We start from the raw sequence: 23,672 nt of genomic DNA, 5'->3' as shown, positions 1-23,672 counted from the left end.
TGGCTGGACTGGAAGAGTTCAGTGCCGCCTACCTGGATTACATTGCGGTGTTCAGCGCCAGTTGGGAAGAACATCTGCACCACCTCTGGGAAGTGTTGATGGCGCTGCGGAGAGCAGGCCTCATGATCAATGCAAGTAAGTGCCAGATCGGGCAGGGTTCCGTGGTGTACTTGGGACACCAGGTTGGGAGTGTTCAGGTGGCACCCCTACAGCCCAAGATTGAGACCATCCTGGCTTGGGAAACCCCAAGACCCAGACAGAGGTGACAGCCTTTTTAGAACTCACTGGGTATTACAGGAGGTTTGTCAAGGGGTCGGGCAGCATCGTTGCCCCCTTGAAATGAAATGAAATTTGATTTGTAGAGCGCATGGCTGCCCGGAAGCGTCCCAGCGCTTGCTTAGGGAACCCATCCAGGTATTCCCCTGCGAGATAACCCATTACTGGGCATCCCCAAGGTGAAAGCCAGGCATCCCGCTGCGAGGGGCCGTTGTGGAGATTAAGCAAGCTATTGCCCAGAGTTACAGAGTGGGACTCCATGATTGGAATAGGCACCGAGGTGAGAATTGTCAGGTCCGGGGAAATTTGAGCCCAAGACCCGCCGAGGCGGGGAATTGAACCCTGGTCCGGGCCAGACCTCTGCATCAGGGTCTGCCGCTCCAACCACTTGAGCCACACTTCTCCACACTTTGACAGAGCTAACTTCCAGAAAGCAGCCCAAGAAAGTGATTTGGACTGACACCTGTCAGAAAGGACTTGATGCCCTGAAGACTTCCATGCGCACGGCGCCCGTGCTCCTGGCACCCAACTTCTCAAAATAGTTTATCGTTCAAACAGATGCTTCAGAGCATGGTGTGGGGGCTGTTTTGTCACAGATAAATGAGGAGGGCCTAGATCAACCCATAGTCTTCATGAGTAGAAGGTTACTTCCACGGGAACAGAGGTGGAGAGCAATTGAGCGTGAGGCATTTGCTGTGGTCTGGACACTGAAGAAGTTGAGACCATACTTGTTTGGGACTCACTTTGGGGTTCAGACAGATCACAGGCCCCTCAGATGGTTGATGCAGATGAGGGGTGAGAATCCAAAGCTGTTGAGGTGGTCCATTTCCCTACAGGGGATGGATTTCATGGTGGAACACCGTCCTGGTACAGAACGTGCAAATGCTGATGGCCTTTCAAGATTTTTCCACCTAAGTGATGAGAACTCCCAGGAGGTAGGGTAGTTCTCCCCACATTTCAACTGGAGCGGACACAGGTTAGACCTGGCACCATTGGCGTGGGTCACCCTTCCATTTTTTGCTGTTGCCTCATATTTTTTGCTGGCTATAGATGCTTTGGGCACTGTGCCACTGCTATCCAGTGCCACAGTGCAAGTGCTCCCTATGGTAAATTGATGTATGGGTTAGTGACTCCATGATTGGCTGGTTTGGTTGACTTGACGGACCATAGTACAGTGCACTGTGTGTGCCCAGGGCTTGTAAATCAAATAATGCTGGTGGGCTTGCAGCACTGGTTCTGCCACCCACAGAAGCAGTCTGTAAAGTGTGCCAAAGGTCTGCCATTACAGAGCCTGTGTGCAGTCTGGTACTGCCACATTGACTGGCAAGTGCACCCACTTGCCAGCCCCTAAACCTTCCCTTTGCTGCATATTAGTCACTCCTATGGTAGGCCCAGGGGCAGGGTGCATTGTAGGTAAAATGTAGGACATGCCCTGATGTGTGTGGCATGTCCTAATAGTGAATTACAGCCATTTTAGTTTTTCACTATTGCAAGGCCCCATAGGCCAGAATGGGCAGTTTGATTATAATATCATATAATCCTAACTGACTCAGGGAACTAGGTAGAAATTCGAGTTTAGTATGACCGAACTCAGAATGATAAAATACATCATTTAGTGAAGTTGGTTTTAACATTCTGGGCCCGATGTAGGTATCGAAATACCGGTCGGAAACGGCCGAAAATACCGATTTTCGGCCGTTTCCGACCGGTATTTGGATATTGATATGTAGGGGCATGTCAAAATACAGAATCGGTAAAAATACCGATTCTGTATTTTGGGATGTAGGTAGCACTGAAATCAGTGCTACAGGGGTGTAAGAATTCATAATTTACCACCAACTAGAAGTTGGTGGTAAATAATGAAAACCCTCTAAAAAGCATTTTTTTTGCTTTTTAAACAGTGCCATGTTGCAGACATACATGCCCTAAGGGCATGTATGTCTGCAACATGGCACCTATAAATAATTAAGGGGTGCAACAGGGTGTCAAAGTGACACCCTGCCACCCTTCAATGTTTCCTTAAATTACCGAATCGGTAAATACTGATTCGGTAATTGACATTCATTCCTATGGGCCTCCAGGCCAATAGGAATGAATGGCAATTACCGAATCTGTATTTACCGATTCGGTAATTACCGAATCATTCCGATTCGGTAAATAATTCGGTAAATATACCTACATCCCGATTGCCAGTTCTTAAATACCGAATCGGTATGATTCGGTATTTAAGAATCGGTAATCTGGGATTACCTACATCGGGCCCTCTGTGTTTGAAAATACCACTTTTAGAAAGTAGGTATGTTCTTGACTACTATCCAAGCCTGCCTCTGCTAGGCTGTATATTCCTTGTCTGGAGTTTGAGTGACAGGGGCTGGGGGATTCCAGGAGACAGGGTGAGTCAGCACAGGGCTGAATAGACCCATCTGCATGTTGAGTGGTGGGATGGGAGCACCTGGGACCTGAATAGGGCTGTGCCTGCCTTCCACAATGCTGGTTCCACCTCCTGTGGTGCGTCAGATGTCCCTGGCCTACACTGTCAAAGGAAGAAAAGGAGTCCTGTAAAAAAAGTGCTCCAGGACTGCACAGAACTGGTTTGGACTAGGCACAGACACTCTCTGCCTATAAAAGAGGGGACCCAGACCCCAGAACTTTAGATTACTTCTGGGAAACTAGAAGAACCTTTGCTGAGGAGAGGAACCAGAGAGGAACTAAAGGAGGAGACTATCCCTAAGCTGAGTGCTGTTTGGGGGATTGGCCTGCAGTGGTGCCTGACTGCCAAAGAAAGGAGAAAGGACTTTGTGCAACTTTCATCATCTTGCAGAAGATCTCCAAGGGCTTGAAAATTGAGCTTGCCTCTTGCTGAAGTCTCAGGGATAACGGACGTCACCAAATCAGCTCCCCTGAGTTCCCTTGCTGGGAATTTGAAATGCCTGCTGTTGTGCTGGGCCTTCAGAGAGACTACGTGTCGCAGAGAGCTGGAAGCATGACTCACGGAGAGGAAGCGTGTCACCGCCGCAGCCGCTGTCGTCGCATCACTGAGTAAGGGTGCCGCCGCTGTCACTGTCACATCGTATCACCAAGGCACCACGCATCAATGGAAAAAAGTGTTTTCGTCGCAGCTGCAGTCATTGCATCACTGAGTAACGGTACCGCTGCTGCTGCTGAAGCCATCACATCACCGGAGAAGCGTATCACAGGGCCTGTCGTGGATCAGAAGTTTCGCAGAGTCGCCGCAAGGCCGTCGGGCGTGCACGCATCACCCCTTCGTTGTTGCATCAGGAAGACGCCATTTTGTTGCATTGCACCGGATCGTCATTGCGGCGCTGCGAGTCGCATCGCCACAGAAGCGCAGTAAGAAACCGACGCATCACCTTCCCACACCAAGAAGAACCGATGCATCACCTCCCCCAGAGTAAGGAACCAACGCATCCCCGTTTTTGCGTGTAAGGAACAGACGCACCACCTTCCCTGCAACTCTTTTGTTTGTATCGCATTACGCATCCAAAGGTACATTGAACGTAAAGTGTTGTATTTACCATCTAAAGTTAACTAAGCTACTTCTACCATTCCAAAGTACTGTATTGTGGATTTTTGTCATTTGTGGTCTTGTGTTAAGTCTATATAAAAATAATTATTTTTATAATACAACCTGTGTGGTGTCCATCTGTGGTGCTGTCATTATATTACTGTATGTGTTCACAAATGCTTATGCCAAGCTACCATGGGGGTGAGCAGGGGTTATTTTAGGAGTGTAGCCCCTTACCCTGACTAGACGCAAGGGCCCCTATTTGGTCAAATGTACCTACCTCTGCCAACTGGAGACCCCCAAATCTAACAGTTGGCAATACGGTCATTCTCATTTTTAGGGGCATGGACAGTCCAGGGTGACACAGCAGTATTTGTGGTGGGTGATTTTTTTTTTCTACTACTGGTGTCAGAATGGAGGTGTCAGGTACTATTGCAGTTGGATAACCAAGTTACTCCCTAAGAACATGTATTTGTATAAAAGTGGTTATTAGACTCGCTAGTATTTTATGCTTTGCAAAGACATTGGGAAATTAGGACTTTTGTAAAAATCCTGTTATTTTTTACAAAAGCCTGAGATAAACCTTTATATACATAAAACATTGGAAGCGCACTACCCCAGGCTACCTGTATCCTTGTTTGTGCTGTTTCTATCCATCCATATTTAGTTGTCTCCTGGTTTTCTCTGTCAGTTGCCTCGCTTCTTTGTGGCCCACATTAGTTGTGTGATGTGAGCTTTCTATGGGCAACGCAATAGTTATCTCGAACGAGTTATTTGCGCATGGAGACAGATGTGTGATGGTTTGCCTCAGGTTGCCAGATGCACACTGCTGCAGGGTTTTCTTGGCCATGGTCCCACACACCAGAAAAACCAGATCGGGAATCCGCTCCTTCTCCTTCCTCGCGGCCAAGGCCTGGAACTCACTTCCACTCCACCTCAGACAGACAACATCGCTTCCCATCTTCGCAAGAGACCTCAAGACCTGGCTCTTCAACGGACCCCCTCCTTAATGGAATGGAACCTGCACACCCCCCCACCCCCAGCGCCTTGAGACCCTTACAGGTAAATAGTTGTGCTTAACAAACGCTTGATTGAGTGATTGAGGCCAAAGAGCACCTGGAGGCGAACTGTGGAAATAGACATTTAAAACCTTAACCACAGCTGGGGCATCATACAGAAAGTTGCCCAAGCAAACAGAAGTGGAGGACTTCATTGCTGCTCTACATGCCAGATAGCATAACGGGCAGTAAGTAAGTAGTAAGCAAGCAGGGTGGAAAGTTTCAAACACTAAAGGCCTGAAATCCATCCCACAGATATTCAGAAACTGCCTAGGCCAGTGGTTCTTAACCTTGTGTTCTGGGGACCCTTGGGTTCCGCATAGCCTACTCAGGGTATTGCTCAGATAATTAAATCATATTAACAGATTAATGACGTGTACATAAATCGAAAATTAGGTTAGTACCCTCAGAATGATTCATGGGAGCAGTCCTAGTGCATCAAACCGAATCTAATATTGGACAATGAGTGGCTTCAATTGAATTTTAAAAAGCTTCAACCTTACCATTAAAATTAGAATTTTTATATTTTTGTTTGTGAATTAAATAAAATTGTTAATCATTTGTGTATTTGCTGGATGAATGCTTGTTTCTGTATTTTGTGTGCATTGGTTTCTGGTACAAATCATTGAAAATGATGAGGTCAGGGTCCCGGGCTTCCAGTAATGACTCAGTGGGGGGTCCCCAGATTCCAATAATGATTCAGTTGGAGTTCCCGGGATCCAGTAATGTTTTGGAGGGAGACCTTAGAAGTCTTAAGGTTAAGAAGCACTGGCCTAGACCGTGTGGCAGACTTCCTAAGGAAACAGGGTCAGCATGTGTACCCGTACCTCGACGACTGCCTCCTGAAGGTTCTTGCAGAGGAAGAAGCCCTTGACTTCATAGCGGCTTGCATCAACCTCTTTCGTCAGTTGGATTTGACACTAAATGAGCAAAAGTCTCCCATCCATCATGCAACAAGAAATCAGTTACTATGAGCAGTCCCTGATACACAGTTCGGGAAGGCATTTCTCTCAACAGAGCAGGTTGCAAAACTCTAAACACTGATGAAGTGCAGCTGTCATAAGGAATGGGCTCCATTTAGCACTTACAAATCACTACAGGGCTTAATGTTATCCTGCATAAGGTTAGTTCCCTTCTGCCAGCTGCTGATGAGATTGATTCAACATTTGCTAGATCAACAATAGCAGCACTTTGAGGGTCAATCGACAACAGATTGATGATTTCCAGGGGGCTAATTTTAACAAACAAAACAGTTTCTACCTCAAACGGGTCAAAAGTTATTAAAACTGAGGTGATCCATGTTGCCGCTCAGTGGAAGCCCCAATGTAAAGGTTGACTGGTCATCTTTAGGTTGCTTATTACTGTTTTTGGATGTTCAACTGGTAGTAATGAGGTGTAACCTTTGCCCAAACAATGTTAACATGTGAAAAAATTGCAACATTATTAAGTAATACTATAACAAAATGCGCCGCATTTGGTCTTTCTTTTTCTTTTTCTTGCTATATGATTTAGTCAACCTTGCCGTAAAATGTCTTCCTCCTCTCCTGCATAATTCCAGTGGTCCCGAGTACAGGAGACAAGGTAATGCTGATCCAACTATAGGGACGGCATGTGCTAAAAATGGATGGTTAGTTTTTGCAGTATTTTCTCGGACACTGTGAAGAACATGTGGATTATGATGGCATTGTTTTGAAATGTGCATGGTATCGTAGTACTGCACCTAGTGATCCCTTTCTGTCTAAAACAGCAACTTCGAATCATTACAGTGAGGCTGATCTGGTTAGGTAGGTTGCCCGAACCAAATTAAGTAGTTGCATATCAAGGTTTACACAACAAATGAAAACAATTAGTGTAATACTTACTTCACCAACGTTCACACCTTTGCAATTCTTCAACTTCAGAATTTTTTTAAACGCTAAGGTTAGCACAGCTCCCTTTAATCGCACTCCTGTTCTGTAATTTAATGCCCAGTTCAGTGCGAATGACCAAGAACGAACCAGTTCTATGACGATAATGCCCAAAGTGATGATGATGCCATGAAGAAAGTCCGATTCCAGTGCTTGTGAATATTCTAACAGTTTCCTGATAAAAACTGCCTGTTAAACAAACAACACATGAGTACATTAGAGCTGTTCCGATATCATAACTCATAATAAGTCATAACTTCAGAAAGTCACTGCGTGTGTTGGGGCCCCTACCTTTCATTGGGCAGTAAGCAATATGTGTCTGTAAAAGAAAATGATGAGTATCAGGTAAACCACAAACAAACATATTTGCATCAATGTGTTGGCAAAATCATTAAAGCACGAGTCAGCTCAGCAATTAACGTTTATATGAATTGCAGATTAATAGTATTCCTATTGGAAATGTAAAGAAAATAATTGATATTAAAGCACATCATAACCTAGTAACGTTGATCAAAGTCTGACCAACATTAGAGGTTTATTTATAAGGGGCTTGGGCTCTTCTCAATTAAAAAAAGGAAAACAATTGAAAGGTTGAATCTCAAATCACCTAAGGCCAAAAGAAATTGAGGAAAATTTGGAAATGCTTGAAGATTTTGGACTTGATTCACAAAGGTAACTTAGACTTTTGAGCACGTTTACTGCTTTTCAGTATTCACAAACTTACCGGTTCCGATTCACAAAGGTACACTTAGACGATTGGTCTAAACTTTGACAAAACATCACAATTTAATGCTTTGGTAATTCACTATCTTTATGTCTGTGCGAGGGGGCCCAAATGTGGCCATAAAGCTAGCACTCGTAAATGCCCCTGGTGAATTTCCAAAGTCGTAAACTTTTGGCCAAAGTTTAGACCATTCCAATGAGACACCAATAAATTATGCACAGCTTTTAAAGTACACATTTACACAAGCCTCTACAGCTGTGGACATGGAATTATTTTACAAGAACACGTTCCCCTTTATCGGGAGTACACCAGAACTAAACCACAATATTCTCTTAGCGATGTCTATAATGATAATAAAATGTCTTCATTAAACAGATTAGAAAGGCCGATGGCAAAAAGCATTACCTTGCTGATGAAGAATCAAAGCAGTATGTTAGGAACTCATGTGCCAGTTCTCCTTCAAGGAACTACAGTGGGGGCACGTTTGTCGTATGATGTTGGTTATATGGATGGGTGTGTGGGTGTATGATTTCGGGTTTGTTGGTTTATGATCTTTGTTGGGTGCATATATGTTAGTGGGTATGTTTACATAAGATTTTGGTTGTGTGGAGGTTTGACTGTGGGAGTGTTGGCATAGGATGTAGAATGTGTGGACATATGATGGCAGGTGTGCAAACTGCACCCAGCAATGCATCCATGAGCTGCAGTACAGCTGCAGCGCCTCTCTGTCTTCCTGCAGCCTTGCAGCCTCACTTCGTGTGACCCTGCTGCCACACCAGCAGTCCGTTTGTGGGAAGTAAGCCCTGTATGTACTCCAAGATTTGCTTGTGCGGCAACTGTGTTACCCAGTAGCCTATGGACATCCAACCCTCCATTACTCCTACTTTTCATGCATCCTCTCTTTGTGCCCCCAGTCCCCCTGCAATCCTGTGTGTTCCCCAGCTCCCAGTTCAGCCCGTGTGCTGCCCTACCCCACCCTTACTGCCTCACAGCGTGCCCATCCACTATAGTGTAGTCATTGAGTGCCACTTTGCCCCGCCCGATACCTGCAGCCCCTTGTGCTCTTCTGCCCTACCTCTGTATGCTGCCCTTCCCCACCCCGCAGCCCTCCTATGTGTACCCATATAATTTGTAGTCAATTTCTGAGTCTCATCTATGTGCACCCAGCCCCTGCACCCTCTCTGTGTGCCTCTGCCCAATCTTCAGTCCCTGGGTGCTACCTTGGCACTGGCATTGCAGCCCCTCTAAGTATGCCCCCCCAGCAGCACCTCTGTGCCATCCACATCCTCTCTTTGTGCCTCTGCCCTCTACAGCACCTATGCTCCCTTGTGCCCTTTCCCTGCAGCCCCTCTATGTGCAACCACCACTGCAGCTCCAATGTTTGCCTGTCCCCCCTGAAACCCTTACGTCCTGCCCTACCCAACCCCACCCCTTCTAGGGACAGAGGGTACACAGAGAGTTACTCTGTGTACCCTCTGCCCTCTACCTGTCCCTTTTTGGGAGGTATTTGAAAGGTTGATTAGAGACGACTGTCACCTATGTTGTCTATTTATTTGCGGACCATCTGTGGATCTTTGCAGACCCTTGGCTTTGGGCAGCAAGTTTTGGGCACAACCCCTAGGTCTGGAGAGTTCACTGAGCATGGTCTTTGACAATGCACAGTTGCACTGTGAATTTTTTAAATCATTTTTTTATAGAATTCCCTCCCCCCACAAAATATAATTTCACTTTTCTAATTTGCTCATTTGCTAATCCAGTTCCTCAAACCCTCTGAGTAAAACAGTTTTTTAAAATATTGTGGTAAAATACCTGCCCCTCTCTCTAACACTTTTCTTTACAATGCCGTCTCTCTCTGCCTGGCAATTGCCACTAGTAAGGGCCGCTACATCAAAACATTCCGATTGCTGCCAACCAATCAGATTGCTTGGATTCTTGAATCGTCCAATTATGAGGATCCCATATTGTAACAAGAGAAAAAATGAAGTGTCTTCCAATGTGATTTGTTTAATATTCAAAAGTCTGATCCTCGAATCCTGCATGTCCACATCCAGAGATGGTCCGCAAAATGAACAACATAGCTGACAGTCATTTCTAATCAACCATTCAAATCCCTCCAAACATGTTTTTTTGTAACACAGATATCTCAAAAACAACTGACAAGATTTGCACTTAATGACAAACAGTACCATTCTTAATACAGTTAGAGTTTCATTCCAGGTTTGGTATAATTACGCTCAGCATTTGGTGCTGTAGCGATGTGCAAATTTTGTTACTAGTAGTTGAATGGGAAACGCAATATTAATTCTCCAATCTCTACATTTTCCCCGTGACGGCCATCACGGATATGGGGTGGTCAGGCGAGGAGGTATAATTGTAAAACAAAGAAAAATTCACTTACCTCCTTGCTGGTCTTTCCCATGTTGTCTCTTCTCCCCCAAATAGGAAGCAGCCCGGCTCCCCTGAGCCAATCACAACGCTGCAATGCAGCGCCGTGATTGGTCTGAGCGCCGTGGCACTCCGAGGGGAACTGGGAACCTGGGCATGTTCTCCATGCAGACTGTAGTGCAGCCTGCATGGAGAACATGCTAAAGTGCACATGACTGTTTGACCGGTCTTAGAGAGCCAGTCACAGCATCATGCGCATTTTAGTGTGCCCACCACTTCTTCCCATGCTCTGTCAGCAGAGCAGCCCAGCCCCACCCTCATGCTGCCCCAGCATGGAAGAATAAAATGATAACAATGCGTTATTATCCCTTTCTTTTACAGCTGCACAGCAGCAGTGGGACGACGCTCCTCCGCCTCAGTGTGTAGTGTAGTTCCTATATTCCCAATAGATCCTGCGCATTGGAATAATATATCCTATAGCTTAGACGTAGGACTGAAGTCGACTAGGTCTCTACTGAATATACTAGACTTAATTGTGTGTGTGCCAGCTAGCTCAGAGGCCACTAGAAACTTTCTTGAATGAACAAGAAGGGATTAGTTTCTGACAACCGCATAAACATGACAACTTTGTTTCCCAAGAATAAGAAATCTATCACCAGAGTAGCGGAAACAATAGATAGTAATTTCACTCAGTCAATCGTACATGCTTCGTTTCACCAAAGGTGCAGAGAAATAGAGAGACAGGCATTTTCAATAAAAGGGTATTTATTGAACAGTCTTCTTTCTGAAGCATAAGAAATGAACTGCTGCAATCGTAATACTTGCGGTAAAGTACAAAGCGTACAGTACGAAGAGTTTTATAAAATATTATTGTAAAAGCATGATATGGTTTCTAAGCCATAAAATACCTAAAATGCATAAAATACATACAGTGATAACTAATGACTAAAAGTACTCAAATGGTGCTTCTAAGATGCGCCTACCCCGGTGTACCTAACCTAGGTTTAGTACAAGGGAAGAAGTAAGTAAGGTGTAGCCTAGTTTTAGTATTCTTTGCCAAGAATCTAATCCAAGAATTCTCTTAGGGTCTAATCAGCTCTGTACCTTGGTTTTAGAACGTAGGAGGTCTGGTATCTCTCTCTCTCAGGCTAGATTTCCCAGCAACCCGCAAGGGTAGCTTGGAAATACCGAAGCTGGATTTCTCAGCTGGAGAAAGTACAGCGTCTCTCAGTGCGTCAGCTGGACGGTCGGCTTCCTTTTGCACTTGCTGCAGCAGGGCGCGTCGGGCAAGTAGATAGTCGAACTGCTCCAAACTACTGTGTGTTTGTTTGGACAAGTGTGGGCATATTTATACCTTGAAGGTGCTGAGTTTGACGTAAGATTGGACATAATAACGTCATTAGAGACTTAATTCTCTGAAAACTCCATGAGTTCTTGAATAAATTAATTTTCATGCAGGGGGAAGTCCCTGACTGCTGAAGGCGGGTTTTTCCAATAAATCGTTGCAGATTTTCTGAACTAGTGGAAGTAGCCAAGCCGTATTAGGACTACTTGAGCTGCGTCTTAATATGGTTATGATTTCTATGCCTATATAAGGATACAATATTTTATACCTATATAAGGGCATGAATCGGGAAAAATACACTAGGGTCCTAAAACGCTATACAACAAGTGGTAGAGCTGTCACTGCATTTTCCTCTAAAAAGACCTGACAAATAAAAAATGTCCACCATGCGTCACGACGCACGTGCATATAAATGCCACAACGCATGCATGTGCAGGCATCACAACACATGTATGTGCCTTGCCAACCAACTTGGAATATCTTTTCTTTAATAGAACAATCCTTGTATGGAATATTGCTATATTGGTAGGCCACACAGCAGCAATGCTCTGGGGTAATCCCATGCTTATAATACGATAACAGTGATAGGCACACAGATGCTAAAGAAATAGTGGACACCTTTGTGGCCGGGAGAGGTGTGGCGCAGCCGCCAGACTAGCTGGCTCCGGAACACGGGACTCACAGTTCGATCCCCAGTGGCAGTCTTGCTCAGCACCATGTGACTGGGCAATAGCTCACTTAATCTCCCCAACAGCCCCTCGGTGTGTGGCACGCTTTACAAAATGTGGAATTACTATTACTAGGCCCTGTATGCTCTCAGAGCTCCTTCCTCAGTGGAGGAGGCATGCCCCCTTTTGAGGACCTCCTGGTTAAGTCCTGGCTATCGACACACCAACTGTATTTAAAGAGTCACTAACACTTGCCCAAATCTTAGAGCACTCACTTGGTTGCACTCTGGGAAAATACCAGGCCCTATTGGCTTCCAAGTGAAATTTTATAAAAAGTTTATTTTATTAGTCGGCCCCCACATATACTCTTTTAAGGAAGAGGCGAAGGACCTGGATGAGCTGCTGTCAGACTTGCCTGGGAAAATGATCGCAGTTCTCCCGACACTTGGTAAGCTGGCTGGATGCTGCTTCTCTTACTAGCCCTTATATGTAGAGACCACAGTCCTCACTAAGATACTTGTCAATCGTATAGTCATGGTCCCTCGTGCCCTGGGGCCAAAATGGTTTCATGCCCCATCGTGGCACTAAACACTATCTGCAGAGATTACATTTGATAATGGCCAGGAAGGAGGAGTTGCAAGGTCCTCATGCTCTATTGTTGTTATATTTTAAGAAAGTCCTCGCCTGCATAAGTTTATGGTGTCTACTGCAAATTGTCCACAAAATTAATTTCAGCACCCTGCTTTTAGCCTACTTACCTATATTATACTCGTCTCTTTGGGGATGGGTGCGAGTCAATGGGGTTCTCTCTAAACAGTTCACGTTCGAGAGGGCCACCACTCAGAGCTGCCCATCAGCCCCACTTCTGTTTGTGCTGGCAGGTGAACGCCTAGCAGAGTGGATCAGGATAGATGCACTGGTGAGTGACTTTCAGTGGGTGGTTCAAACAGAGGATCACAATTCCTTATACACAGATGAAATTTTACTGTTTCTGTGGAATCCAGGGATGGCTAAAACCTGAATAATGCCAATATTGCGTTTATAGTGTAGGAGAACAAGGGTACCCCGAAAAGCGAACCTAGGTTTGTAGTATGTTTAAAGAGTACAGTGGTTCAGGTTGTAGGGCTACATGAATACTTTTTATTTTGCTTTTTTAACATATTGGTATTTCAAGAATCCGTTCAGGTGCTCACAAAAGTGGAAAGGTGCGTATTTTGACTGAGTGAAAGTGACATAGAAAAAACATCACATAAACAACAAAAGGGACTCCAGAAAATTATGTACAATTGACGGATTTCTGTTGGGAGAGTTGACGACGTTTGGATCTTTTAGTTAGTTAAGATCATCATCAGGACATAGTGAGCGGTCTGAAATCTCTTTTTTGCGATCAGAACAATGATGAAGGAGGGGAACAAGGATGCAACTGGTTCCTCAAGTGGTTGCGTGGAACCTCAAGCCTGGGAATGGCGAATAGGTCCAAGGAGGACGGACGCTAACGTGGTTGCCAGATGAGTAGTAGGGAGGTGTTTCTCACTTCTATAAATTCGCAGGTTGAGGGAGTTCTTCCGCAATTTGTAAACCAATCAGGCCTATAATCACCTTCCTGGTCTTTGCATTACATCTACTGCTGCTGCTGCTGCTGCTGCGGTGGGGGCAGAAGTAGTAGATGTAATGCGAAGACCAGGAAGGGGATTATAGGCCCCCGTTCACGGCGATTAAATCCCTACTTATCTTCAAACTGAAAACGCCCCATTTGATGCTCGGCAAGATAGTGTGAGATAACAGTACACATGATTTATCTACCTGATTGGTTTACAAATTGCGAAAGAACTCCCTTAACTTGCAAATTTATAGAAGTGAGCAACACCTCCCTACTACTCATCCGGCAACCACGCTAGCGTCAGACCTCCTTGAACCTATTCACCATCCCCAGGCTTGAGGTTCCACGTAACCACTTGAGGGACCAAGTCGCATCCTTCTTCCCCTCCTTCATCATTGTTCTGATCCCATAAAAAAGAGATTTCAGACCACTCACTCTGTCCTGATGATGATCTTAACTAACTAAAAGATCGAAACGTCGTCAACCCTCCCAACAGAAATCCCTCAATTTTATATAATTGTCTGGTCCTTTTTGTTGTTTATGTGATGTTTTCTCCATGTCACTTTCACTCAGTCACAATACTCACATTTCCTCTTTTGTGAGCACCTGAACGTATTCTTGAAATACCAATATGTTAAAAAAGCTAAATTCAAAGTATTCATGTAGCCCTACAATTCTTCTCCCATATTGATTAAGTGTCTAGTCTAAAGTTTACGCACTAAAACCCTGGTTCACATACAAATTTATATATATGTTCTTGTTCTAGACCTATTTAGGCCACCCCTGAACCACTGTCCTCTGTAAACAAATATTGTGTTTATACGCAGATGTTGCTGGCCTCGCAGTAAATAGGGATAAGTTGCTGTTGGTCCTTCTGGATGACTCTGACAATATATTATCATGGCAGCCTCGTCTTCCATCCAGTATGTATGGATACCTTTAAATATCTGGGGACCCACATTGCTTGTTTTTTCCTCCCAACAGCTTTGGAAGTATAATATCTCTCTAATGCTGGCACAACTGGATGACAGTATCTGTCAATGGACGGCTTTGCCGTTCTCCATAACAGGCAGGATCACTCTGTTCAAAATATTAGCTCTTCAAAATGTTTATATTTACTCAAAAATTTTGCATATGCCATCCCACAATCTTTCTTTTATAACCTTAAGGCTACTATTAGATGATAGTTATGGTTGAGCTAACAGCGAAGAGTGTCCTGGGCCAAAGGCACACAAGTTGCATTTGGTGGGTGGCTGGGCATGGACGATATTTAGCTATAATACTGGGCCTCTCATCTTACCTCCATTAATGATTGGATATTTGGGGACAGGGATGACCTAGCTTATAGACTAGAAATGCAATACTTTTGGGATACTAACCCAATCCACTTCCTGTCCTAATCCACTATTCCCAAGCATCTTCCAGAAGTCATGCATCTGTCTTTATAGCGTGGCGAAAAGTGCTAGCTCACATGGCATAGTGTAAACACATCATGCTAGAAACTCTCTTTTGGCAGGGCAACTTACTCCTGACTGCCAATATGGCATCAGCATTTAAAGCATGGGACCTCATTGTTATTTCCTACCTCAAGGATAAATGGGAGACAGTATTGAGTAGTACATTTTCGTATAAATAAGTCCCAATTTTTCCGTTTCATTAGATTGCGCCATAGGCTAGAACCCATGCAATCTCAACTGATACACCCTGTGGAATAAAATCCCTTGGAGTCCAAATTGCTCTTAGAAACTCTGGGAAAGGTGCGATCCTGAGGATATATCATTCTCTGATAGTAAAGTCCACATACCTGTTAACCCAAGTGCGAGCTAGTTGGGAAATAGATTGTGGTGCACTTGAAGAGGGCAAGTGGAGGAAAGCCAGAATGGCTCTATGTCCCCTGGCTATCTCCTCCCACCTTCGCCTCATCCAGTTTCACTACCTGCACTGCATCTACTATACCTCTGAAAAGATGTCTAAAATTAAATCAGAGATTTTCCTGAATTGTACTAGATGCCACCCTCACGTAGAAGACGGTCCCTGTATACAACCATATTGGGAGGGAGTCCATTGCCACCTTGTCATAGTTACAAGTTAATCGGTGGCCTTTCTAGGACACTAGGAGAGGCTGATGGTAGCATAGCATGAGTAAATTACTGGTCCTGGGATACTTGTCTGCTAAAAGAGATATAGCAAGCTATTGGAGAGCCAAAGCTCTGCCCAACATGAAAGGCTGGAAACTGGGTATGGATAGATGCTCTAAGATGGAGTATATGGTCTACACTGCATGAACATGTCCATGGAAAGTTGAAAAGATTTGGAGAAGGGGGCTGGAATTAGTAAAATTTATATACTAGGGAAACCTTGGGTAGCCCAATATACTTTTGCTCACATGTGGGTGGCCTCCAGACAAATGTTGATTTCACAAGTAAGAACACAATTTTCGTAACAATTGATGAATACTGTAGACTATATTGAAATACCATAACTGCCTGTCTGATGTTATATGTTGACAAATTACAATAAACACATCCTGACAAAAAATAAATAGAAATCCCATTGCAAGATTGCGGGCCATGTGTGTGCATGTGTCTTGACACATGCACATGCATGTGCATGCAAACAATCACTGCCAAGCCAATCACTTGTGTTTTAGAGCTGAGGCCTACTGGCTTTGACAATGCTTGTTTTATTTTGGCAGGAAGCCATTCACAAGTGGATTGTTTCAGGATTGTAATTCTCTCCTTAAAACATAAGGTTGTAGTTCATTGGATCGGAAAGGAGCACCTACATTAAAGACAGCTACAATACTTTGAATTGAAACAGTTTAAGCACAGGTAAGAAGTTCCTGTCCTTTCAGAGTTATGAGTATACCGCCCTCCTGGTCCAAGAACACAGTTCATTAAGAACTGGAACCAGGTGTTGGAACCCTTGATCGCCTGTGCCAAAATACCATTTAAGTGGATTTTCATTTTCATCTTGATGAAGACTGCAATGACACTAGGGGCTTCTCAGATCTGATTAACAGATCTCTCTTTTGCCAGCAGATGGATCTTATAACCCACATAAGTGGACATACACTGAATGGCATTTGTACCAAGCATGAGGCCCTACCAGTGAAAGATTGTCTCCCTTTTATTTGGACTGATCACTATGTCACTATGTGGTAGGGCTTAAGCGTGCACAGTGAAAAACGCAGGACAAATGCTCAACTTTCAGAAGGTGGAGCAAATTCTCCAGCCACAAGCTGATGAGAGCCCTTAACAATTCTCAGACAAAAGGAACGAGTGGTTAGTGACAGTCAGCAGAAGATTTTAATAAATGGGTGCTATATGGTATTGAGGAGGTCACTTCCACTATAAGCAAAACCACAGGCAGGAGGAAAGCTTCAGCACCAAGGTTGTCTGAGGGTCTCAAAGACCTCAAACTGCAATACTGTAGGCAAGAAAGGAGGTGGAGAATGTCTCTTAATTCAGAAGATATGAATAAACATAAAAAATGATTCAAAAATACAAAAGTGACATCAAACAGGCAAAATGTTCATATGTTTCTCACAAAATAAGATCCTCTATCAATGTTTCAAAGGAATTGTTCAAGGTGGTAAGAGATCTGACATTTGTTTTCTTCCTCTCCTAACCTACACCTATCTAAGTTGGTTAGAGGAATTACTGATGTTTGAGATTCTAACGAAAAACAATTGGAACCACGCTCCTCGACATTAAAGGGTTGGGTTATAACGACAGGCGCACACCATAAAAGCACAGGATTGTTGTTGCTAAGGCAGCACTACATACCTGTACGGCTCTATGAGGCAGACCCTGTTCTCTAAGAAGCCAGTCAATGGTAAAAGGCGGTGACATGAACACATCTAAGGATCTGTTTACACATGTATTCCATATTGTGCAGCACCTGTTCCTAATGACAGCTACTTCCGATAACGAACACCAGCAGGTTGTCTGTTAATCCACCTGGTTCTTTTGTAAAGCGCTCTGACACCTTTGGGTAAAGTTTGCGCTATATAAAACTGCTTTAAATAAATCTCTGCCTGCTCAACAGGAGCTGCAGAACTCTCAGAATTTTTGCAATAAGATGGCCTCTTTCTTTAAGGACACAATTATGAGAATCTTCTCCGAGTTTCAGGTTCCTGAAGACTGCTCAAGTCTATCACCTATGGAAGACAAATCTATTCGGTTGACCACCAATGTCCACTGAGCAGAAACTGTCCACATTATCTCCTATTCCGGAGGTTAAAATTAAAATTCTTCTGGGACAAATTACATCGGATTACCCAGATGATCCCTATCCGCCCGCAGTGTTGCCACTCACACTAGACTTAATCACTGCATTTTTGGAGAACATTTACTTTACTGGAGTCATGAGTCTACCTCCAATGCTGAAAAGCGGCTATCATCATTCCCCTAAAAAGAAATCTAATGGGGATTCGGGAGAGCTGAAATATCTTCAACTTATATTCCTGTTGCCAGCGCCAGCAAATATTCTTGAGAAACACAACAACCAGGAAATAGCTCTCTTTCTCACGGATCATTAGCTTCTGGATCGATCCATCTCAGAACGGCTTTAGGATGAACCACAGCACTGAATCAGCACTGATTCCAGTGGCAGATTCTATTAGACGCAAAGTGGATTCGGAAGGCGAAGCCAATCTAGTTATGCTAGACCTATTCACAGCCTTCGACACCATATCTCCACTTTGGCTGGTGCAAAGACTACATCAGAGAAGGCTGAGTGATTCTACATTCAGTTTCCAAGAATCCCTCTTGATGAATAGGACCCAAATGGTGAGCTGTGGGGACTTCAAGGTGAGAATTTTCCAGCTTCGTTGTGGAGTCCTGCAAGGGTCCTCCTTCAGTCTCACCTTATTCAACCTTTACGTGGCACATTGGCTAAACTTGTTCCGTATTTTGGGATTCAAGTATTGTACTATGAGGGCGATACCCAAATCATTGTGTCAATATCAGGTGACTGCAAAAGACACACGATTGATGGGCAAAAGAAAGATGGATTTAACTGGGATCTTTTGACTGGGGAAGAATATTTGCATTTTCAGTATTCCGTCCATCATTTGTTTGCTGTAATACTTTTCGCCCTCAGTGGGATGGGTATGCCCAGATGTGGGTCCCTTGCTCACTGTGCCACTGGATTCAAGCTAGCCTGGCTGAAGAAGGGCGACATACCCTGAAACCGGTCCCAGGAAGCTTGTTTCTGGTCCAGGGAGGACCTGACCTGGCAGTACGGTCTGGACCGTTCCCATGGGGCACAGGGTCAAGACTGGTTTGCATATGGCATGGTCCAAACAGGGGTGGCGTAGTGGGCAAAAGAACAATGGATTTAACCCAGATCTTTTGACTAGGGGAGAATGTTTGCATTGTCAGCATTCCGTCCATCATTCGTTTGCTGTGACACAATATCAGGTGACTGGGCAGGAGTAGTGGCCAAATTTAGGTCATGTATGGTTGGGAATAATTGGCTTAAAATGAACGCAGAGAGACTTAGTTTGTGGTCCTTGGAGCAGAGAATTGGGTTTGGACTGAGCGTTGGTGGACTGAGACATGCAGCCCGTTACCTGTGCTGGGGGGCTCTGCAAAAAATCTGGGGTTGATCCCAGAGCCTGCGCTCAGGGATCGTCCCCCACTCCGACAGACCACGCACACAACCTCAACATAATACTGGACTCAGCAGTCACTATGAACTGCCATAGTAACGCAGTTTCCTCAGCCTACTTCCACACACTCTGCCTGCTTCAAAAGACATTCAGATGGATCCCCAAAGAATACAGAAAGAAGATCACCCACATGCTCATCACCAGCAGACTCGAATACGGAAACACACTCTATGCCGGCGTCACCCAGAAACCGCTCAAGAAACTACAGAACATCCAAAATGCAGAAGACAGACTGGTCCTCAACATCCCCGGAGAGGGAGAGCACTGCCGCCTGGGGGATCCATGCATAGAGGGTGAGCTCAGGAGCCACAAGACCGTCCTCCTTCTGCCTGCCCTTTACCTCCTCCCCCGTCAACTGTGGTGGCTGCTTCATGCCAACATGCCCCAAGATTCCCCTGTATTGGCACACTGATAGTGTTTAGGGCCATGTGCACACATGCGGCTGTTGGTGCAGAATCCGAGGTCACATCCGCTTCCTTCACCATTATTGCATCTCTGGGCCATCCTGAATGCTCTAAAATCTAGATTCCGCAGGATTGCCTCTGTATTGGGCTGTTACCAGCTGTTCTTCAAGGCCATTGAACTCATGTGAGGCCCCCCAGCAAGTGTGGCTGCCTTGGTCCCTGTGAGAATCTGCTTGTGTGCCGTCTTGGCATGCCTGTCCACTGTTGGCACTGACCTCTATTTGTCATCATAGCCTGGCGGTGCCCTTCCGCTATTTATGATAAGACTGACTTATTTTCTGGTACCGGTAGAACATGTACGGGGAACTTCGGGCTGCAGAATGCTGCCCTACCGAGCAGCTGGTTTCAAAGACACATGTGCCTGCAATGGGCCGCCACCACTCAACTACCCAGGACACTCTGTCATGACCGTGAAAGCCCACTCCATGCCTGCTAAAGATCCCTCAATATTGGAGGCCTCTGTCCACTACACGTCACTGGAGGACAAACTGAACAAAGTTCGAGCGGCCATTAAGGAGGCCATTGAACGCTCTTGCACATCACTGGAGGTCAAAATAGATTCTGTGCCTACGGCCCTCACACTTCTGCATACCGATCATCTCAAACTTGTGGACTCAGTGGAGAACACCCTCGCTGACCTACAACGGAAATGACAACACATTCACTCCTGTGTGCAGACGCTGCTGGAGCCAGTCAATGTACTGGAACAGAGAGCTGTAAATTCTGAGGGAAGAACGAGGAGAACAAATTTGTATTGTGGATCTCCCAGAGGGGGCAGAGGGCCGCCCTATGCTGTGCAATATATGGAGCAGTTGTTATGGGACTGGCTTCCCCCACACATCATCTCACAATACTTCCAGATCGAAAGGGCGCACCGTGTCCTGGCGAGGTGGTTCCCACCTGGATCCAATCCTCGCCCAGTAGTGCTCTGATTGCTGCATTTCCGTGACTGTGACTTGATTCTGCATGAGGCCAGAAAACTCGCAGAGATCAAGGTGAACAATGCACATGTTATGTTCTTTCCATAATATACTATCACAGTCCAATGACAATGAAGCACCTTTCTGGCAGTTAAGCAGGCCTCCATATACTGGAGCTGAAACACTTGCTGCTGTATTCCGGCGCTCCTCCATGTGGTTACAAACGTTATAACACACTTTTTCAACTCGTTTAACAAGGCTTGGAACTGGCTGGAAGCCTGTGGCCCTCATACTGCTGGTGCGCCGCAGCCCAGCGCTGGATCAGACACACACAGGTGGCCATCGCTGCTGCCCTGGTTCGCACCAGCCTCTGGCCCCCAAGTCCATACCTGATTTAGAGCAGATCATTACAGAGCAACAAAGTTCACTACAACATGCTGCTGTTCTTACAGATGAAACACGCTATTCTAGCCTCAAGCGATGAGAGTTTTGTCACAACCTGACCCTCCCAGGCGGACTCCAGTCCTCCTCCAGATGTGACTCCGCAAACAGTTGATGACATTATTTGACCTGCTATCAGTCTTGTCCAATCTTCTGCCATCACATTCAGGCCAATTTATGATTATTCATGTTTCACCTCAGTTTCTTGTAACCCATAGGTACCTGGTGAACTAAATCATGGTAATCCTCAATGGTGTGTTTTGATGCTTTTTTCCCACAGGAGAAATTGGAACAGATGGCCTACCTTACATTTGCCTATTATTCTGTATCAGCAATTACTATCAATTGCATTATAGGGATTAGCCTCCTCTTGTATCTGTGCTGACCCCCCTTGTACAGAGTTTTTGATCATTACCTAAATGCTAGCTCCAGATTGGTTTGGGCAGGCACTCAGTTGGCGTACTGCTAGTATGGTATTCATTGTTCCTTTTTTCACTGTAATGCTTTCCAATTTCTGTTTTACACATGCTACATGGCCTCCCTGCTTTCACCATTGTTTTTTTTTTTTAACAATTCTTTATTGATAATTTTTGATCATTCTTTCCCACCCATCCCACCCAATTATAAAAACAACCCCACACAAACAGGCAATGGATATAAACAGAAATATTTTAAATTAGGCGTTATGCAAATATTAAGCGAGACACACAACAGATAAGTGCAAAACCACATGAAGAAAATCCTTTCCTATACACGCAATTAATCAGCATTACGAGTCTGATCTCTCGATCCATTGTGTAACGGGATACCATATTTCTAACCCTTTTTTTTTCTTTTTAAGGCCCTTATGTTTGTATATGGCTATTTCCAGGCTGTAGGTAGCAAGGAATCGTGCCCGCCATTGCTGGAATGTAGGCGGGTACAGGTCCAACCATGCAGATGTTAAGCAGATTCGAAGTACCGCCATTGAGATAAACAGTAATCCCTGCATGTTGGCGGATCTAACGTTCCTATCCACCCCCAGTATAATTTCCGCAGTGGTGATCTCAATATTACTCTCAAATATTCCTGACAGAAACGTTGATATATCTTGTCTGATAGTATTTAGGGTTTGACATGTAGCTAACATGTGTACCAAATCTGCTTCGGGCTGAGCACATCGAGGACATAATGTGCCTTTACCGGTACTCCATTTGGATATTCTAGCTGGTGTATAATAAAGTTGAAAAAACGTCTTGTAAAATTGGGCTTGAAGTTTGGTTGACATTAATAAGCAATTTGAGATTTCTAGAGCATTTCGCGTAAGGGGTTCTGTTAATTCTAATTTGTTTTGCCAATAATGGATATGCTTGTCTAAATCATCTGGGAGACTTACAACTAAATCTTTATAAATTTCACCAATTTTAACACTATTAGTGCGCACCACTGTTTCGATTGCTGGAATTTTATTCATGGCCCTACTGCCACCCCCTTTTTTAGTAATAAAATCCCTAACTTGCAAATATTTAAAAAAGTCACGCGATTCTAGCCCAAATTTAGTTTTTAGGGATTCGAATGAGCAGAAGCCCGTACTGTCATATAACGAGCCAATCTGTGTGATTCCCGATCTTACCCATCGTGTCATACAATAATCTGTAAAGATCTCAGGGAGATTGGAATTTCTAACTAGGGTGGTATAGTGGGAGAACCTACCGAGTCCCAAGAGTTTTCGCACATGGTTCCAAACAATATAAATACCTTTAAGTGTTTTAAAGCGGACCTTTTTGAAATGGCAGTCATATGTTAACCTCCACAAATGATCACTTGTCTCTCTGCCTAGAATGAGTTCCTGTGGGGTTGGGACTAACATATCTATATTGGGCTCTTGCCTGGGGGTTAAGAGAGCTCTAGTGTATTTAAGGATGGTTGCCCACCAATAGATTTTAAGGTTGGGAAGCGCCAGACCCCCTCTTTCCCTTGGTAGGATAATATATTTTTGAGCTCTACGTGTTCTTCCATATCCCCAGATAAAACGAGAGAATATATTATCCATATCTTTAAATATTGATGGGTCGAAATTTAAACAGATGGTCCGAAAAAAGTATAGAAATTTCGGAAGGAATAGCATTTTAATCTGCTTTCACCATTGTTGAGGACGGACGTCACTACTGCTCCCACACGTTGGCTGGATCTCATTGCTTGTGCTTTGCCCCTCCCTCGCCTACACCAGCCCACATGACATCCACTAAAGTGCTAACTTGGAATGTCCACAGAATACATACCTCAGTACGCAGATATGCCATTTACTCTTACCTTACACGCCACTCTGTCCATGTTGCTCTGCTGCAGGAGTCCCATTTGATGTGCCCTGAAGCGATTAAACTGCAGCAACACTGGCACAGGCAAATGGCACCGATTTCTCCACCTATGCCTGCAGAGTTTTGATCTGGGTGCGTCCGGGGATGTCATTTGAGCCAGACGAGACGGTCACAGACCCAGAGGGCAGATATGTCCTTGAGAGGGGCAGACTTGATGGCTGTCATGTCTTGATGGGCAGGGTATATTCCCCCCAACACTGACCAGATAAAATTCTTACACACACTCTCCAGAGTTTTGCCACACTGGAGCGGAGTTCCGTGGCCGTTGGGAGCTGATTTTAACAGTGTGTTCGACACAACCCTGGATCATTCGTTTCATCCCGC

General features: G+C 44.7%; 1 protein-coding gene across 1 annotated transcript in view; it reads right to left on the bottom strand.

Moving 5' to 3' along the window:
- LOC147697160 (ATP-binding cassette sub-family C member 5-like) overlaps nt 1-23,672 on the bottom strand; it is a 2,119,944-nt gene that overhangs the window by 1,669,684 nt on the left and 426,588 nt on the right. Inside the window, exon 5 of the mRNA XM_086934231.1 lies at nt 6,723-6,956. Coding sequence (XP_086790357.1) covers nt 6,723-6,956 — 234 coding nt within the window. The remainder of the gene's footprint in view (nt 1-6,722; nt 6,957-23,672) is intronic.

Source organism: Lissotriton vulgaris, chromosome 8 (genome assembly GCF_964263255.1).
Source record: "Lissotriton vulgaris chromosome 8, aLisVul1.2, whole genome shotgun sequence".
NCBI lineage: Eukaryota > Metazoa > Chordata > Amphibia > Caudata > Salamandridae > Lissotriton > Lissotriton vulgaris.
Note: the sequence above shows the minus strand (reverse complement) of the source record. Positions and strands in the feature narration are given on the sequence as shown.